Source organism: Dromiciops gliroides, chromosome 3 (genome assembly GCF_019393635.1).
Source record: "Dromiciops gliroides isolate mDroGli1 chromosome 3, mDroGli1.pri, whole genome shotgun sequence".
NCBI lineage: Eukaryota > Metazoa > Chordata > Mammalia > Microbiotheria > Microbiotheriidae > Dromiciops > Dromiciops gliroides.
In genome coordinates, this window is record NC_057863.1 from 245,677,282 (window position 1) to 245,693,583 (window position 16,302).

At 37.2% G+C, this 16,302-nt stretch overlaps 1 protein-coding gene across 1 annotated transcript in view; it reads left to right on the forward strand.

Annotated features, from left to right (window-relative positions):
• The window catches only part of OCA2 (OCA2 melanosomal transmembrane protein), a 621,653-nt gene that overhangs the window by 407,403 nt on the left and 197,948 nt on the right, over positions 1 to 16,302 (forward strand). Inside the window, exons 19-20 of the mRNA XM_043996561.1 lie at positions 8,347 to 8,406; positions 10,585 to 10,689. Of these exons, the coding sequence (XP_043852496.1) occupies positions 8,347 to 8,406; positions 10,585 to 10,689 (165 nt within the window). The remainder of the gene's footprint in view (positions 1 to 8,346; positions 8,407 to 10,584; positions 10,690 to 16,302) is intronic.

The following is a 16,302-nucleotide window of genomic DNA, read 5'->3' on the forward strand; positions in this document are numbered from 1 at the left end:
AAGACTCATATTCTTGCCCTCAGAGACCTTCGCCTCATGGTGGAGCTTTTCTGCAGTAAGTCTCCAGCAGGTGGCATCATTCCAATTGTTACAGTTCCCGCTTTGTTTCTTCAAGAAACGGGTGTTTCCTTGATGAAACAGTCAAAAATAACAGAATATAACAACCTATGCTAACTAACAATATGTTAATAACAATATAGAAAAGGGAGAGAGGAAAGTTTTGTCCAGAGGGGTGGTTTTTTGTCCTCATGAACTGGCACTTTGACATTGGCCTGCAAAGGGAGGGCCGCTGCAGAGAGTACATGTTACAGATGGTGTATATAATAACAGAAGGAAAAACAAAAAACAACAAAAAACAAAAACTGTTCATTTAAAGTCTCTGAAAGTCTTTTCTCAGATGTCCTCTAGGTGTAGTCATGGAATGGAAGTCTTTTCAGGGGTTGATGTGTGGATGCTGGTAATCAGACAGGAAAATTTCCTATAAAATTGAGCTTAACACAGCTTTAAAATAGCTTTGTCAATAATCAAATCAAACAATGAAAGTTCTCAAAAACATGTCTAAGGGAATTCAGAATCTTAGTTGTTACACATGAAACATATAATAAAACAAAAATTGAAACATTCTTTAAAATTAATATTACTATAGTTTCCCCTTATGGAGTGTAAATTGAGAAGACAATTGCTTTGATATTAATTTTTTAAAATAATTTTTATCTTTGTTTCATCACTTTTTGCATCATCTGCCTAATTATCATCATGCCATTATGAGAAATTAAAAAATCTAATATAATTGGTAACAGATGTCAAGGCCAAATCCAACACTGTATTTATCATGACACCTGAGATAATTATGGGGGTTACCATAAAAGAACAGAGAAATGATGGGATATGAGCATTCCCACACTTGAGCTATTGCTCAAGCCATGCAGTATGCCAGGCCTAAAATAGGTGGCTGGAATATATGTCCATGCCACCGAACTTATTGGAGGAAACTGAGTCAGAGTTAATCAGATGCATGAGATTGAGAAGTCCATGCCATCAGGCATATAGGAGGGGGCATAGAAGCCAAGTATAGAATGAGATGGGTAGGATCAAAACTTCCAGCCATCTTTACAATATTGTGGGGAAAAAGAAAAAAGAAATATTAAATCAAGAGAATCCAGCCTCAATATTTGTCAAAAGCCGTTCCCTCGGCCATACCTTCACTTCATGCATGTCTCCCCTCATGTGACAGTTCAATGTCTGCTCTTGCATGTATTCCTCTTGTGATTGGATGGCATCTTGGCCAATGGGCATCTGATAACTCAGAATAAAAGCAATTAATGTCTTAAATGATAAGTTCCCATAATTCAAGTCTCATATGGATTTAGAAATTGAGGATAATAAATGATCTCAAAAAATGTGAATACATCTTAACTCAGAATATAATTTATAATTATACAACAATTTCAAATAATACCTTTTTTTACTTAGTATACAATTACTTTTGTGAAAAATCAGAGCATATTTAAATACAAGTTAAAGCACAACACAATCACAAAGGAAACTTTTTTTGAAAAAAGAAAACTTGCAAATGTTCCCCTCTTTTTTTTTTTGTTTGGAATATGCTTATCAAAAATAATACTTCTAGAATAAATTTACACTTGTCATGGCAACCAATTTGCCAGGAAATGCTTTAAAGAGCTTGATCAAATAATCAGTTGAGAGAAAAAAAATAACAAAAACAAAACAACTCAGAATATGGAGCACAGTACTCCCAGAATTAACATTCTATTATGAAATCAAAACCATCTTGCATTGTTTCAAAATTAGATAGATGAATGAATAGAAGAAAATACACATGAAAGAATAAAAGACAATAAAATTCAAACCAGGGAAAACTAAATGAATATGAACTTAACATTAATAAGAGTATTACAAAATATAAACTTGATCACATGACTATAAAAAGCTTTGACAAAATATTCTCCTTGTTTTAAAAACTAAGTATAAAACATAATCTCAAAAGCATGAACATTCTATGAAAATAAACCCATACCATTAATTTGAAAATGTAGATCTAATAGCATAGACATCCTATGTAACCTCTGAACTGATACTATTACTCTGAGTGAATTTAGAACACTTTTGATTCCGATATCTAAAATCACCAATACTCATATCAATACTTTGCTGCTTAATTCTACATTTCTGTAAATATATATACCCTTCCATGGCAAAAGAAGCAGAGTCTTGAACTATGATGATGATGGTCATTTTTATTCAGCTTAACTTTGTCTTCTTTAACCCCTCTATATTGTCTGTCAGTCCTTTCACCATACAAGTGCTTTATAAGGTTACTAATTAAAGACAAAAGCAGATTAGCAAAATTATGAACAAAAGGAGCATATCTGGAATTTAAAGGGCTTTCTAAGGTTGAGTCAGAAGCACAGCCAGGCTTGGGAAGGGCTGAGCCTGAAGCTGCAAATGCAGGTAGAGAAAGCTACATGTGCGCATTAGATCTCTGGACTTCCCTGGCAGGGGAATCAAGGGGCTTGGCCAAGGGAGGGGTAGAAGGTGGGGTCTGGAGAGGAGGGGAGGGACCAGGGCAATTTGAATTAGACTTGATTTTGAACTCAGGCCTGGTTTCCCCTTCCCCAAAATTAGAGCAACAGTTAGTATTTAGAACCTGGAAAAGTTGCAGGAATCAGAGGTTTCTTTGAAAAAGCATGGTTGGGAGAGAGGGAGATATTTATACTCCCTTGTGTAAGCACCTTGCTGGCTCTTCTAACAAAAATAAAATAAAAATAGAAAATCCACAAAACAAAGCATTAACATGATCTTATCTCCCATTTGCCTGGTTAAAACAGACTAAAATCAAAAATAGGGTAATTAAGGAGTTTAAAAGGTCAATTTGAAAAAATTTAAAGGGAAAACAGCCAGTACTTAGCAGTTTAAAAGGGACAGGGTAGGGAAATTTCTTACCCAACTGGAAGATCCGAAGATGGAGGTTGCAGCTTTCCTCTTTGTGGTCAGCCATCTGTTAAGGCTAAAATTCTAGCTATATTGTCTAAAATATCTAATGAGTGGTCACCAATAAATTATAAGCTTTAGCAAGAGTAAGACTTTTAAGCATTTATTAAGGAGAATAAGAATTTGGTAAGAGAGAGAAGGGCCTATATTCATCTATCTATTAAAAGGGAGAGCACATTTCTAGCTCCCTTCTCCACCAGCGTCCTCAGGAAAGAGTGAGTCAGAGTGCCAGATTCCCCCTCCTTCCTCCCACTAGCAAAGGTTACTTCCTGACACCAAAGAAAAGACACATGGTCTTTCCCTCAGAGACCTTCACCTCATGGTGGAGTTTTTCTACAGTAAATCTCCAGCAGGTGGCGTCATTCCAAATGTTACATTTCCTTGAAAGCTGAGGAAAGCTTGTTTTCTGTAGGCTCTTCCAACATATCTTTAGCCAGTCTCTTGGTATTCTTGGATCCAAAAAGAACATTTTCCAACTCTATTTAATATTTGGAATCAGTCGGCCCAGGTACCACATTATTCACTATAACTATCAGATGATATTGTCTTTCCCACTGGATTGGCATATAGGAAGGACTCTGTAAACTATAAAGATCTATTTAAATGTAAACTATTATTCTTATTATAATTATTATTCATCTTGATTTACTCATTTTTGAGTGCTGACCAAGTTTTCTGTTGGTACTCTCATAATGATAAAAGGTAAAAGTGTCTAAACCTGTAAGACTCCAGGGCAATATATAGATTTTTATGGAATTTATGAAAGTCCAGATTTAAGCATTGTGATAGATAAGATGTGGATGGACTGTGATCCTTATGTAGTAGAACATCGGATTCATGAGATTGTGGATCCACTAAAACTATCAATTAATTATGAGTCTGGGATAGCTTTACCCTTCAGCAACGGTGAGCTCTACAAAACTACCCTGGGACTTGAGGAGGTCTATATGGCAATAGGATGACTATTTTGGTTATGACTATCTCTATTTTTGTTGGTTTGTCCTTCATTCTCGAGGAGGACCATGACATTGGGAGGTGATGTCATGACTTGCAGTGAATTGGATTTAAGTGAGGCAGGGCTGTGCAAAGTCACCAGCCTCACTCTCTCCTCCAGAGATATCTAGGTCCAGTGGCAAGATATACATCAGGAAGACTGAAGATGGTCCTGGATATTTGAGGCAATTGGGGTTAAGTGACTTGCCCAGGGTCACACAGTCAGTGTCAAGTGTGTGAGGTCGGATTTAATTCAGGTCCTCCAGAGTCAGGGCCAGGCTGCTCTATCCACTGTACCACCTAGCTGCCCCCTGACTGTCTCTGCTCATCTAAGGAAGGCAACAAGTGTTTATTAAACATTTACATACAAGCTGCTCTAAGTACTGATCCTATCTAAGAGATATGAGCAAAAAGGAAATCAAGGAGCTTTCGTTCTAATGAGGAAAGACAATAAGCACAAAGGATGGAAGAAGAGGGGAGGGGTAGTTGCATGGAGTCAAAGTTCAGAAAGTTCAGAAAGTGAGAAGCAGAACCAGAAGGGTTCTGTTGGAGAACATCATTTTATTAGGACTATAGTGTAAAGTACTTCAGGACTTTGGGCATGTAATATACTAAAGAGTTTTACAGGGATAATGGTCACAAGGTCAGTGACAACTTTGTCTTTGATAACATTGGCAAAGTCATTCCCTATTCTCTCAGGTAAGCTGGTATTAGAGGTATCACAACCTGCCAGTCAATAGTCTTGGGACCCTTATAATGGACAAAAGCAAATGATATCCCAATGTTTCAGGCAAGGAACTTTTCAAGGAATCCAATTCTTCAAGGAACAAATAGACACGATACAGCTCTGTTCATCTAATCCTGAATAGGCAGCCTCTAACCAATGTTAGGAAAGCAGGGAAGTTGGGATCAAACATGGGGCAGCTATTGCTAATATCTCTAACTGATACTCAAGATATTTATTAATCATAGAATTACACCAAAGGTCTGAGTACTGAATGACTTTGGGTCACATGTCAAAAACAATGATGGTTGTGGGATTGACTAGAAGAGTAGGATGTTTTGGGTTTTTTTTTAACCTATTTTGTGTCATGAACCTTTTGGCATTCTGATGAAGCTGATGGATCAATTCTTACGTAGCCCTTAGTCACTGAATGAGCATTACCTCAGACAAATGAGGCCTGGGAAAGACCTTAATTTAGAAAAGCCAAGGTCATCCAGTTAATCCTGGGTCATCACAAGTCATCTTGACTTTTGTCTTGCCACTGACTTCAATACTCTGGAGGAAAGAGTGAGGCTGATGACTTTAATGAATCCCTTTTCACCATAATGTCTTTAAATGGATAAATAAAACACAAAGGATTACAAAGGAAACCAATTACATTCAAAATAAAGATGTATTTTTCCCATCCAAATTCCTGGATCCCTGAATTCTTAATGCTTTGGGACGAGAGACCTCATGTTAAGAATAATAATAAAAGCTAACATTTAAATAGTGTAGTAAGGTTTGCAAAGTACTTTACAAATATAATTTCATCCCTCCTAGAAACCCTAGGAGGAAAGTGCTATTATTATCCTCCTTTTTTACAGATGAGGAAACTGAGTTGGAGAGAAAGAAGTTAAGTAAACTAGCCCTGGGGTAACATACAGCTAGTAAGAACCAGAGGCTGGATTTGAACTCAGGTCTTCCTGACAGTAGGTCCCAGTGCTCTATCCACTCAGTATACCACCTAGTTAGAGCTTCTGAATCCTATTTTCTTGTGTATGTTTTTGTTGGAGATCTCAAGCCTCTTGAAGATCTATCAGACTGGTCAATATGACAGAAATGGAAAATAATAAATGTTGGACAGGATGTGGGAAATTGGGACAACTTCACTGTTAGTGGAGTTGTGAACTGGCCCAACTATTCTGGAGAGTTATTTGGAACTATGCCCAAAGGTCTGTAAAACTGTGCATACACTTTGAACAATACCACTACTAAGTCTATTTCCAAAGAGAACATAAAAATGGGGAAAGGGCCTGCATGTACAAAATATTTATAGCAGCTTTTTGTAGTAGCAATTAGAAATTGAAGAGATGCCCATCAATTGGGGAATGGATGAACAAGTTGTGGTATATGAATATAATGGAATACTACTGTGTTACAAGATAATAATGAGCATGCAGATTTCAGAAAAACCTGGAATGACTTACATAAACTGATACAGAGTGAAGTGAGCAGAACCAGAACACTATATACAGTAAAACAATGTTGTATAATGATCAGCTATGAATAACTTAGCTCTTCTCAGCAATACAATGATCTAAGGACAATTTCAAAGGACTTATGATGAAAAATGTGTCCACAACCAGGAAAGAATCAATGAAGTCTTAATACAGATTGATTCACTTTCTTTATCTTTGCGGGTTTTTTTCCTTTTGGTCTGTCTCTTCTTTCACAATGTGACAAATTGAAATATATTTTTCATGACTGCACATATATAACCTATTTAAAATTCTTGCTTTTAAGGGAGGGAGAAGGGAGGGAGAAAAATTGGAAATCAAAATGTAAAAAAAATGATTGTTAAAAATGTCTTTTAAATGTAATTGGAAAAAATAAAATATTATTAAAAAAGAATATAGTTGTTATGAGATCCTGAAAAATTAGTTGTCAGATTTTGAGAAAGTCACTTAACTTCTAAGAGCCTAAATTTCTTCATCTAAAACATGAGAGGGCTGGACTGGATGAGCTCTGAAGTACCTGCCAGTTCTAACATTGTGTGATTATAGACTTCTAAAACCTTTATTTAATCAGACTTTTCCCATCATGATGGGACGTTTGCCAGAAAACTTCTTGTGTTACTCTTGACTATGTAACTCTAATATGAAAAATGAATTTGTAAAAACAACTTGGAGAATCAAGTTGTTTGAAAGATTATTTTAATAGGAAAGTGTTTTACCAATATACAGCAGTGAGCTGGTGAGTCGGTCAACAGGGTTTTATTAAGTGCTTACTTTGCTAGGTACTGTACTAAATGCTGAGGATGCAAAGAAAGTTCAATGCACATTCTACTCTCAGGGAGCTCACATTCTTTTTTTTTTTTTTTAATGTATGAGGTATTTTATTTTTTCCATTACATGTAAAGATAGTTCTCAACTTTTGTTTATACATGCTTTACAATTTCAGATTTTTCTCCCTCCCACCCCTCCCTCCCCCCCCTCCCCTAGACAGCAGGTAATCTGATATAGGTTATATCTATATATCTCTATACATATACATATAGATATATATATATACACACACACATATATATACACATAATAACATTAATCCTATTTCTGCATTAATCCTGTTACAAGAGAAAGAATCAGAGCAGTGATGCAAAACCTCAAAATAGAAAGAAAAAAAAAAACCCAACAGCACCCAAAACAAAAGAAATAATATGGTTCAATCAGCATCTATACTCCACAGTTCTTTCTTTCTTTTTTTTTCTTGGATTTGGAGATCCTCTTCTATCATGAGGGAGCTCACATTCTTATTGGGGAAACAACATGTTCATTTAAGATATTCAGCCATTTTTCAGTTTTATCCAACTCTTCATTACCCCATTTGGGGTTTTCTTGGCAAAGATTCAGGAGGGGTTTGCTATTTTCTTCTCCAGCTCATTTTTACAGATGAGAAAACTGAGGCCAACAGGGTTCAGCGACTTGCCCAGGGTGACACAGCTAGTAAGTGTCTGAAGCCGGATTTGAACTCAGGTCTTCCTAACTCCAGGCCCAGCACTCTATCCTCTGTGCTTCTTAGCTGCTCTATTATTTGCTTTGCTACTGGTATCCTAAAGACTATGGAATTTTTCCAACTAACATGCACCTGGAATGTCTTGGAGGTGTTGTCTGTCTTCCCAATCAGAATGCAAGTTCCTTTAGTTTAGGGACTATCTCTACTTTTCTATTTGTATCCCACATTTTTTTAGCACAATTCTTTGTACTAAGTAAATGCTTGATAATTTTTCCCCATTTATTTATCCACTCATTCAGGACACAGAGTTATGCAACTGTGTGTATTCTTTTTTTTTTTAAAGAGTCTTCCATTTGAAATTCAGCCTCAGCACTGACTGAAAACACATATCATTGAGGGCATCTGGCATTGCAATTGTACTGTTTTGCTTGCTAACGCTGCAATGTGCACAGAAGTTTGTGAATTATTTATGTACAATGTATTTGATTCTGACCTTTTGTACAAAGAGACAGTTTTGGCATATGTTCTATTTCACTTTTCTCATTTTAAAGACGTGACTTTTAAAAATTGTGCATGTGTATGCTCTTTTCTATATTGTCATTGTGATCAATTCATTTCTTTAGGCCTTGGCACATCTCCACCTGATAGAATATATTGGAGAACAGACAGCTTTGCTAATAAAGGTAACACTGAATGCCAAAGTTTAAAGCATTTCAATCAAGCCATGCGAATGTTTTACTGATCTTTTTGTTTTATACAAAAGGCAGAACAAACAGTTTTTTATTGATTTTACAGTAAGCGACCAAAGGGGATCCATTCTATCAAACTGTCTTAAAAACAAGAGTATATTTTTTTAAAGAGAAAGTGTATAATCATATATCTGCTACAAGTCTTAGATTAGAAATAATTCTGCTTTTGAACAATGTCTTTTCTGTCCATGTAGCTAGGCAACCAGGGACTTGATTCAGATAAACTAGCTAGTGTAATTACCCAACCCCAGGACTAATAAGCTTATATTTTGTATATAGGTTCTACAAAGGATCACCATGTTGGTGAGAACTGGATAAATGACTATGATGTTGAGCTCTTAATTTAACTTGTTTATCAATTTTCTCTTATGTAATATGAAGGAATGTTATTAGGTAACCTTGAAAGTTGTTTGCCTCTCTAAACTTTTATAAATCTAGCTTTTGTGTTCTGTCTGACAGGGGTGGGTGAGATACCTTGATGAACTGACGTGACTAGTATTCCCCTCTCCAAGGCCTAAGTGCCAAATATGCCTATGTTTGTGTGGCCTGCTAGTTTAGAGAAGTTTTTTATATTTTAAAATACAATAAAACTTTATGTTAGAAAACATTCTTAACTTATAACCATACAAAAAAAATGATGCTGGAGGGGGCAGATAGGTGGTGCAGTGGATAAAGCACTGGCCCTGGATTCAGTAGGACCTGAGTACAAATCCAGCCTCAGACACTTGATACTTACTAGCTGGGTGACCCTGAGCAAGTCACTTAACCCCCATTGTCCCACAAAAAAAAAAAAAAAAAAGAAAAGAAAAAAATGATGCTGGGGCAGATTTGCCCCTTAGGTCATAGTTTGTTGACACCTGGAAAATAGGGACTTTTAGATGTAGTTATTAAACTCCAACAGCACTGACTTCCAGGGTCCTGTTATTTCTGACATACATATAATTGAAAAAATTATGGAAGGACAAAGAAAGTATTATCAAGAATAGAGATATTGCTGCCTTCATGCATGACATAGACATCATTGACTAGCCCCAATTTAACTAATACTTGTGCAACTTACAGAACAGCCCAATATACAAAACTACTCAAGGAATACAGACATAGAGAGGTGACCGAAAAACCTCAAACACCTAGACACTTAGAGCCAAACTTTTCTACCGCAGAGATCTTTCATCTTCAGTATCAGTTGCTCTCCCTCTGTCTCTCCTCTCTCTATATATCACCCTCCTCCTCTCTATCACTCTCCTTCTCTCTCTCCCCCCTCCATGGCTTTCTCTTTGCTCCCTTTTCCTTCCCCTTCTCTCTGTCTCAACTCTCTACCTCTTTTTCTCCCTCTATTCCTTTCCTCCCTCTCCTTTTCTCCCTTCTCTCCCTTTATTTCCCTCTTCTCTGCCCCACCCCCTCTCCCTTCTGCTTTCTATCTGTCTTTCTGTCTGTCTCTCCCTCCCTCTCCCTGTCTTTACCCCCCTTCTTTCCCCACCTCTCCTTTCCCTTGCCTTCCCCTTACTCTTCCCCTACCTCTTCCTCTCCTGAGTTCACAGTTCAAGTTTGAATGCCCCCTCCACAACTGCAGTGCAGTCAGTTTTCCTAGTCCCTAGTTCTGAGATTGAGGGTCTTTGTTTTTTCATGTTGATTATTGGCAACCTTGGAGTAGGAGACGAACTAACGTTGCCTTCTTACCCTTGTAGATTCACTGTCATGATTCCCTGATTGTGTTAGTGCTATTCCTCATTCCACAACTAACAGCTCTTTGTACAACTCTGGAGGAAAATTCACTTCTTTGGGTTCCTCATCTGTAAAATGAAAGGTTTAGGATACAAGGTCTCTACCCCTAACCCCCTTTACCTCTAATGTTTTATGTGTCTAAAATTTGAATACATACAATTGGAAAATGAAGGTGGTTTATTTTTTTAAAAATGAAATGTTTCAGGGCAGCTAGGTGGCGCAGTGGATAGAGCACCGGCCCTGGAGTCAGGAGTACCTGAGTTCAAATCCGGCCTCAGACACGTAACACTTACTAGCTGTGTGACCCTGGGCAAGTCACTTAACCCCAATTGCCTCACTAAAAAAAAAAAAAAAAGAAATGTTTCCATAACTTTGCCTTGTTGATAGATGTTTCCAGAGGATCAGCGTCTCACTGCAGCCATCATCTTAGTTGTCTGGATCTCAGCTCTGGCATCCTCCTTGATTGACAACATTCCATTTACAGCTACCATGGTAAGTCTCAGTATTGGATTTGTAAGTTTTTAGCTCCTTTCCTGTTCTGGGGTATATGTGGAGAGGCACTCTTCTTGTTGCCTTGACAGGTGGTAGGAAGCAGTTATTTCAACTCCTTATACTGTAAGGACCTGTTATAAGAATCTGGGCTTCTGTATCACATGAAAGATATCCATTGAAAGATTCAAAACCCTTTTCAGTAACCAGGAAAAGATCTTTGCCTTTTGCTTTTTTGGCAAGAATAAACACCCCTGTCTTTTGCTTCCTGAAATACTCCATGATTTCCTCCATCTCTGTATATGCTTATGTTGTCTTCTCTATCATGGATGCCTTTCCACTTTAGTTTCTACCTATTCTCCTAGTATTAACTTTTTTTTTTTTTGGTGAGGCAATTGGGGTTAAGTGACTTGCCCAGGGTCACACAGCTAGTGTTAAATGTCTGAGGCCAGATTCAAACTCAGGTACTCCTGAATCCAGGGCCAGTGCTCTATCCACTGCGCCATCTAGCTGCCCCTCCTAGTATTAACTTAAATAGTATCTCCTCTGTGAAACTTCACCTATCTTTCAAACCAGAAATCAGCTGTTCCTTCCTCTGAACTAAATTAGCACTTGGTATCAAAGTAGGGTAGTTATTTGTGGACACTTTGATTATAAACTTCTTGAGGTCGAGTATTTATTATTTTTTTTTGTATCCCCACAGTTTTTAGCACAATGCCTTGCACATAGTAGGAGCATAAAGGATATTCATTGAATGAATGTTGGTTTCAATCTCAGGCAATACATCATGCTTTTATCAGCCTCCTTTTCCAGATCAGCTAGGTTTCTTACAGGCTTCTTAGGACTCTTGTTGAGTCCATTGAAAGTATTGAAAAGCTGCCCCAGTGTGAGCAGACATTAAGTAGAATTTAGCAAGGTGAGCTGTGGTGCACAAAGTTCCATAACTCCCCTAACCACAAAATTGGGCCACCAATCTTAGGACAGAGAATCATTGGGAAGCAGGTTCAGTTTTAGGCTCATCATAGCAGCGTGGTCTATCTCTGATGGGTGAATGAAGAGTTCTCTTGTGATACAAGGAGGTTCTAGTTGAATGCTATTGGATTTCCTCCTCCTTTGGAATTTCTCTCAGTCTTTCCTTCCTTTAGATTTCCTAAATATTGTATTGGATTTAGGATTGGCCTTTATCCAGAACATTTTTCCTAGCAATAACAAACTATTGTTATCACAATACTTTGTATTTAGAGAGTACTTTAAAATTTATAGAGTATTTACCTCACAAAACAATTCTATGAGGTAGGTAGCATACTATTATACCTATTTTTACAGATAAGAAAACTGAGCCTCAGAGAATAATTTACTCAAGATCAAATGATCTGTTAGTCACTAGCACTTATTAGGAGCCTTGTATGTGTTAGGCACTATTTTAAGTACAGGTGATACAAAGATAGGTGAAAAAATAGTGAGTGCTCATAGTCTAATGGGGGAGATAGCATGCAAACATCTATGTACAGGATGTATGTGGGTTAATTTTGCGGGTTGTTTCAGGTAGAAGGCACTAAAATTTAAGAGGGCTAGAAAAAGCTTCTAGGAGAAGATGGGACTTCAGCAGAGACTTGAAGGAAGCCATGAGATGGAGATGAGGAGGTAGAACAAGCATGAGCCTGTGAAAATGCTCAGTTGGGAGATGCATCATTGTATGGAAGGAATAGCAAGGAGGCCAGTGTCACTGGATCACACACTGCTTAGAGGCAAGAAAAATGTAATAAAGAGTGAAATGAGCAGAACCAAGAGAGTGTATATACAGTAACAGCAATATTATTTTAAGAATGACTTTGAACAACTAAGTCATTTTGACTGTTATAAATACCCAAATTAAATACAAAGGGCCTATGAAGGAAGATGCTATGCAGCCAGAGAAGGGACTGAAAAATAGAAGCATATGTAGAATGATTTTACATACACAAACACACATCTATTTGTGTCTAATGGTAGAATGGGAGGGAAGTAAACAAAGGAAAAAAAGAGACAGTTACATGATAACTATTATATATTTAAAAGGAATAACAAGTTGTATATAATAGATTTGTAGTTTCATGTACAATCATCTTTTTTCTGTTCTATCATGTTATGGAAATACTTGTTTTATTTCTTAAATTCAGAATAAAATAAAAAAAGAATACTAGGAAAGTAGGAAGGGGCTAGGATATGAAGCATTTTAAAAAACAAAAAGAAGATTTTATATTTAATCCTGGAGGTAATAGAGAGCCATTGGAGTTTGAGTGACATGGGTAGAGATTTTCTTTAGAAAGGTTACTTTGATGTCTATGTAGCGGATGGACTGTAATCTTTCCCCAAAGACTTATGGAAGGGAGACCAACCAATAGGTTATGTCAGTAGTCCAGTTTTGAAGTGATAAGGGTTGGTTCCATGATGTCACAGTGTCACAGAAGAGAAGACCCCATCATAGGGAAGATGCTATAAAGGTAGAAACAACAAGACTTGACAACTGGTTGAATTTGAATGAGAGAGGAATTGAAGATGACATCTAGTCTGAATCCAAAGTTCTTTCCACCATACTATCTAAACATCTTGAATACCTGTTCTTCCTTACGTTTTACTGATACCAAATAAAACAGTGTCCTTCCCTTGATCACGGAATTAGAATTCTAACAAAACTTGAAATCTTTAGATATCATCTAGTAGTCAACATTCTGGTGATGAGTTATTCTGTACTTAATTAAACTTGTCTATAGAGAATCCGAGTTGAAACTTTTCCAGTTTGGTAGAAATGTCCAGAATGTGTACTTCAATGGTGGAGCTTTCAAGGACCCAGAATCACCTCTGGCATCAATGAAAAGGCATTGAAACAGGACTTTTACTGAGCAAGAGTGATTGTTGGGAAGCTGGGCACAGATATGGGAGTAATTTCAGAATTGGCTATCTGTACCAAGATCATTGGCTGGCTAGAACAGATAGAAATCAATGCTGAATTAGAGAGAAGGAAAGTAATGAGACTAAGATACAGTGTACAATTACAGAGGTTCTTTTCTGACCTCTTTAAATAGGATGTTGAGTAGCAAAAATTAGAGCTGGACAAAATTGTTACCATTTCATAGAGGAGTTTATACAGATAGTCATCACAACAAGAAGACCCCAGAAATTTCCTTTGCCAGGGAATAACTTAATCTCTTTTGTCAAACAGAGAGATATGGCAGCTAAGAGAAAACCCATGTTAAACAATTATCTCTTTTGTATAACAATAGAGAAAGCTGGTGGAAGATTATAAGCAATATTACTTCATTTAATAGTGAAAAGTTGTTGAGAGGGAAATAATCCTATCAAGTAATCCAGATGATCCCTAGCGAATTCATAGATGAAATTAGAATGATGAAAACAAATAGATGAAAAGGACAGATCTGCTGGTATTCTTTAAAATAATGGCAGAAGTAGCATGCTCAGATTTTATCAGTTAAGTAGCTGCTATAAAGATGGGGCAAGGGTGCCTACAAATATAAAGTCAGGAAGAACAATTAAGTCCAGTCATATAAAATATATCCAAAAGAATACACAGTGATGAAATAATGTTCAAGGCACCTAAGAAACAATTTTCAAGATGTCACAAAGATGGAAAGATTCAAAAAATAATGGAAAATATTATAAATGTCCCTATTACTCAAAAATATGATATCCATCAGTAGCTAGTGACCAAAATCACCACTTTTTTCACCTCTATAACATCTTGATGACAACATGCTATGACTGCACAGAGGAGGTTACGGTGAAAAATAAGTGAATAGGCAAACTTTAGTGGATAATTTTCCATAGAAGATTATATCTTTATACTAAAAAAACTGTTTGAGAAATATAGAGGATATTAAATCCTAATGAGTGATTGCTCATTAAAAAATTTTTAAAAACCACTTGACTTGGTAAAACATAATGGAGTCTTAGAGCTTCTTCTGAAACAAGGTATTTTTCCATATATGTATTAAAACCATATGAAAATTTGTGATAGTTTTTGACAATAGAAATAATGGTTTAATGATTTACTAAGAATCAACATCAAATGAGGCATATACAAGGAGACATATTTTCATAAAACACCAGTTTCATAGGTGATATCCTACAATACAGTAGAATAGAGACTATATATCTTCCTGTTGATGGTTATGTCATCTGAGAAGTTTGTAATTGCAAGGAACACATTTGTATTACCATTCTGCACCTAGGAGTTTCCAACCTCTAAAACTCAAGAGGTAGCCACCAGGACTGGAAATACATCTCTCAAGGTCACTATTCAATCACCTGCACTCAGGGAAAGAAATAAAAACCAGAAAAATCAGCCAAGGGATTGAGATCCAGTGTCAGGTTCACCTAAACAAGTTCTTGCTGCTATGTGCATATAACTGACATAATTTCTGCTTTATGGGGGTGAGATGGGAAGAAGGATTTCTTCGGCATCCCTACCCCCTTCCTAGAATTCCAAGGGAGAGTTGGCAGAGATCTGAGCAACACGTTTGAAAGAGAAAACCTTTTTTGCTCTTTTATCTAGCCTTCTGAAGGGTCAGTGCCTCCCATCTCAGTTGCTAATTGTCAATGGAGCAGGTAGCACAGCATGGCTAGAGAAGAAAGTAGAGATTCTCAGGGAGAGATAGAGGGCAGCACATGTGAGAGGGGGTCATATACTACTGCTACCAACATCTTGACCACCATTTTATGGGGGGAAATAGGCCAGCGTGGCCAAGAGATCTAGGAATAGTAGCACCTATCAGACTACTAGGTGTTTCCAGTCTGAACACCACCAATACCAATATCTGACCAACTTCCAACAAAGGGCAAGAAAGCCCAATAGTCCCAGGAGAAGCAGTACTTTCCTCATCATTGGCTCTGCTTACAGCTTTGTGCCTAGTAGCTATTGTAAGGTAATTGTCCAGCTTTTAGCTCAGTACTTGTTATAGTAAGTGCTTAATAAATTTTTATTGACAAAATGACATGGACACGTATAGTTTCAATTGAGTGATGTTGCCTTTAGATGTGCCACAGTCCCCTTCTCTATGGAAACAATAACTATTTAAATTAGTTTTTTTTTTTCAAGACTGGGTCTTCCAGTCTCACCTAGGTTTGATATTTAGTAGCTCCTCATTGCCTGTTTCAGTGGCATGGGATCTTTGACTCAATCCATTTAAAAAAAAAATAAAAATATTTTATTATTTTCCAGTTATATGTAGAGATGACACAATCCATTTTTTTTTAATTTCTTTTTTTTTTTTTTGAGGCAGTTGGGGTTAAGTGAATTGCTCAGGGTCACACAGCTAGTAAGTGTCAAGTGTCTGAGGCCGGATTTGAACTCAGGTCCTCCTGAATCCAGGACCAGTGCTCTATCCACTGTGCCACCTAGCTGCCCCGACTCAATCCATTTTTAACCCTGCGATTAGTGCCCCTTCCTTAGGCAACCAAGGGTCTCCCATTCCTGGGGGGCTTACCATAGTAATGACAAACAGCACACACACTCAATTGGCTTTAGCTCACACTGTAATGCAGAACTCCTAAGCTCAAGTGATCCACCAGCCTGTGTTTTTAAGTCCAATGTGGTTCACTCCTGGTGAAATTATAGCA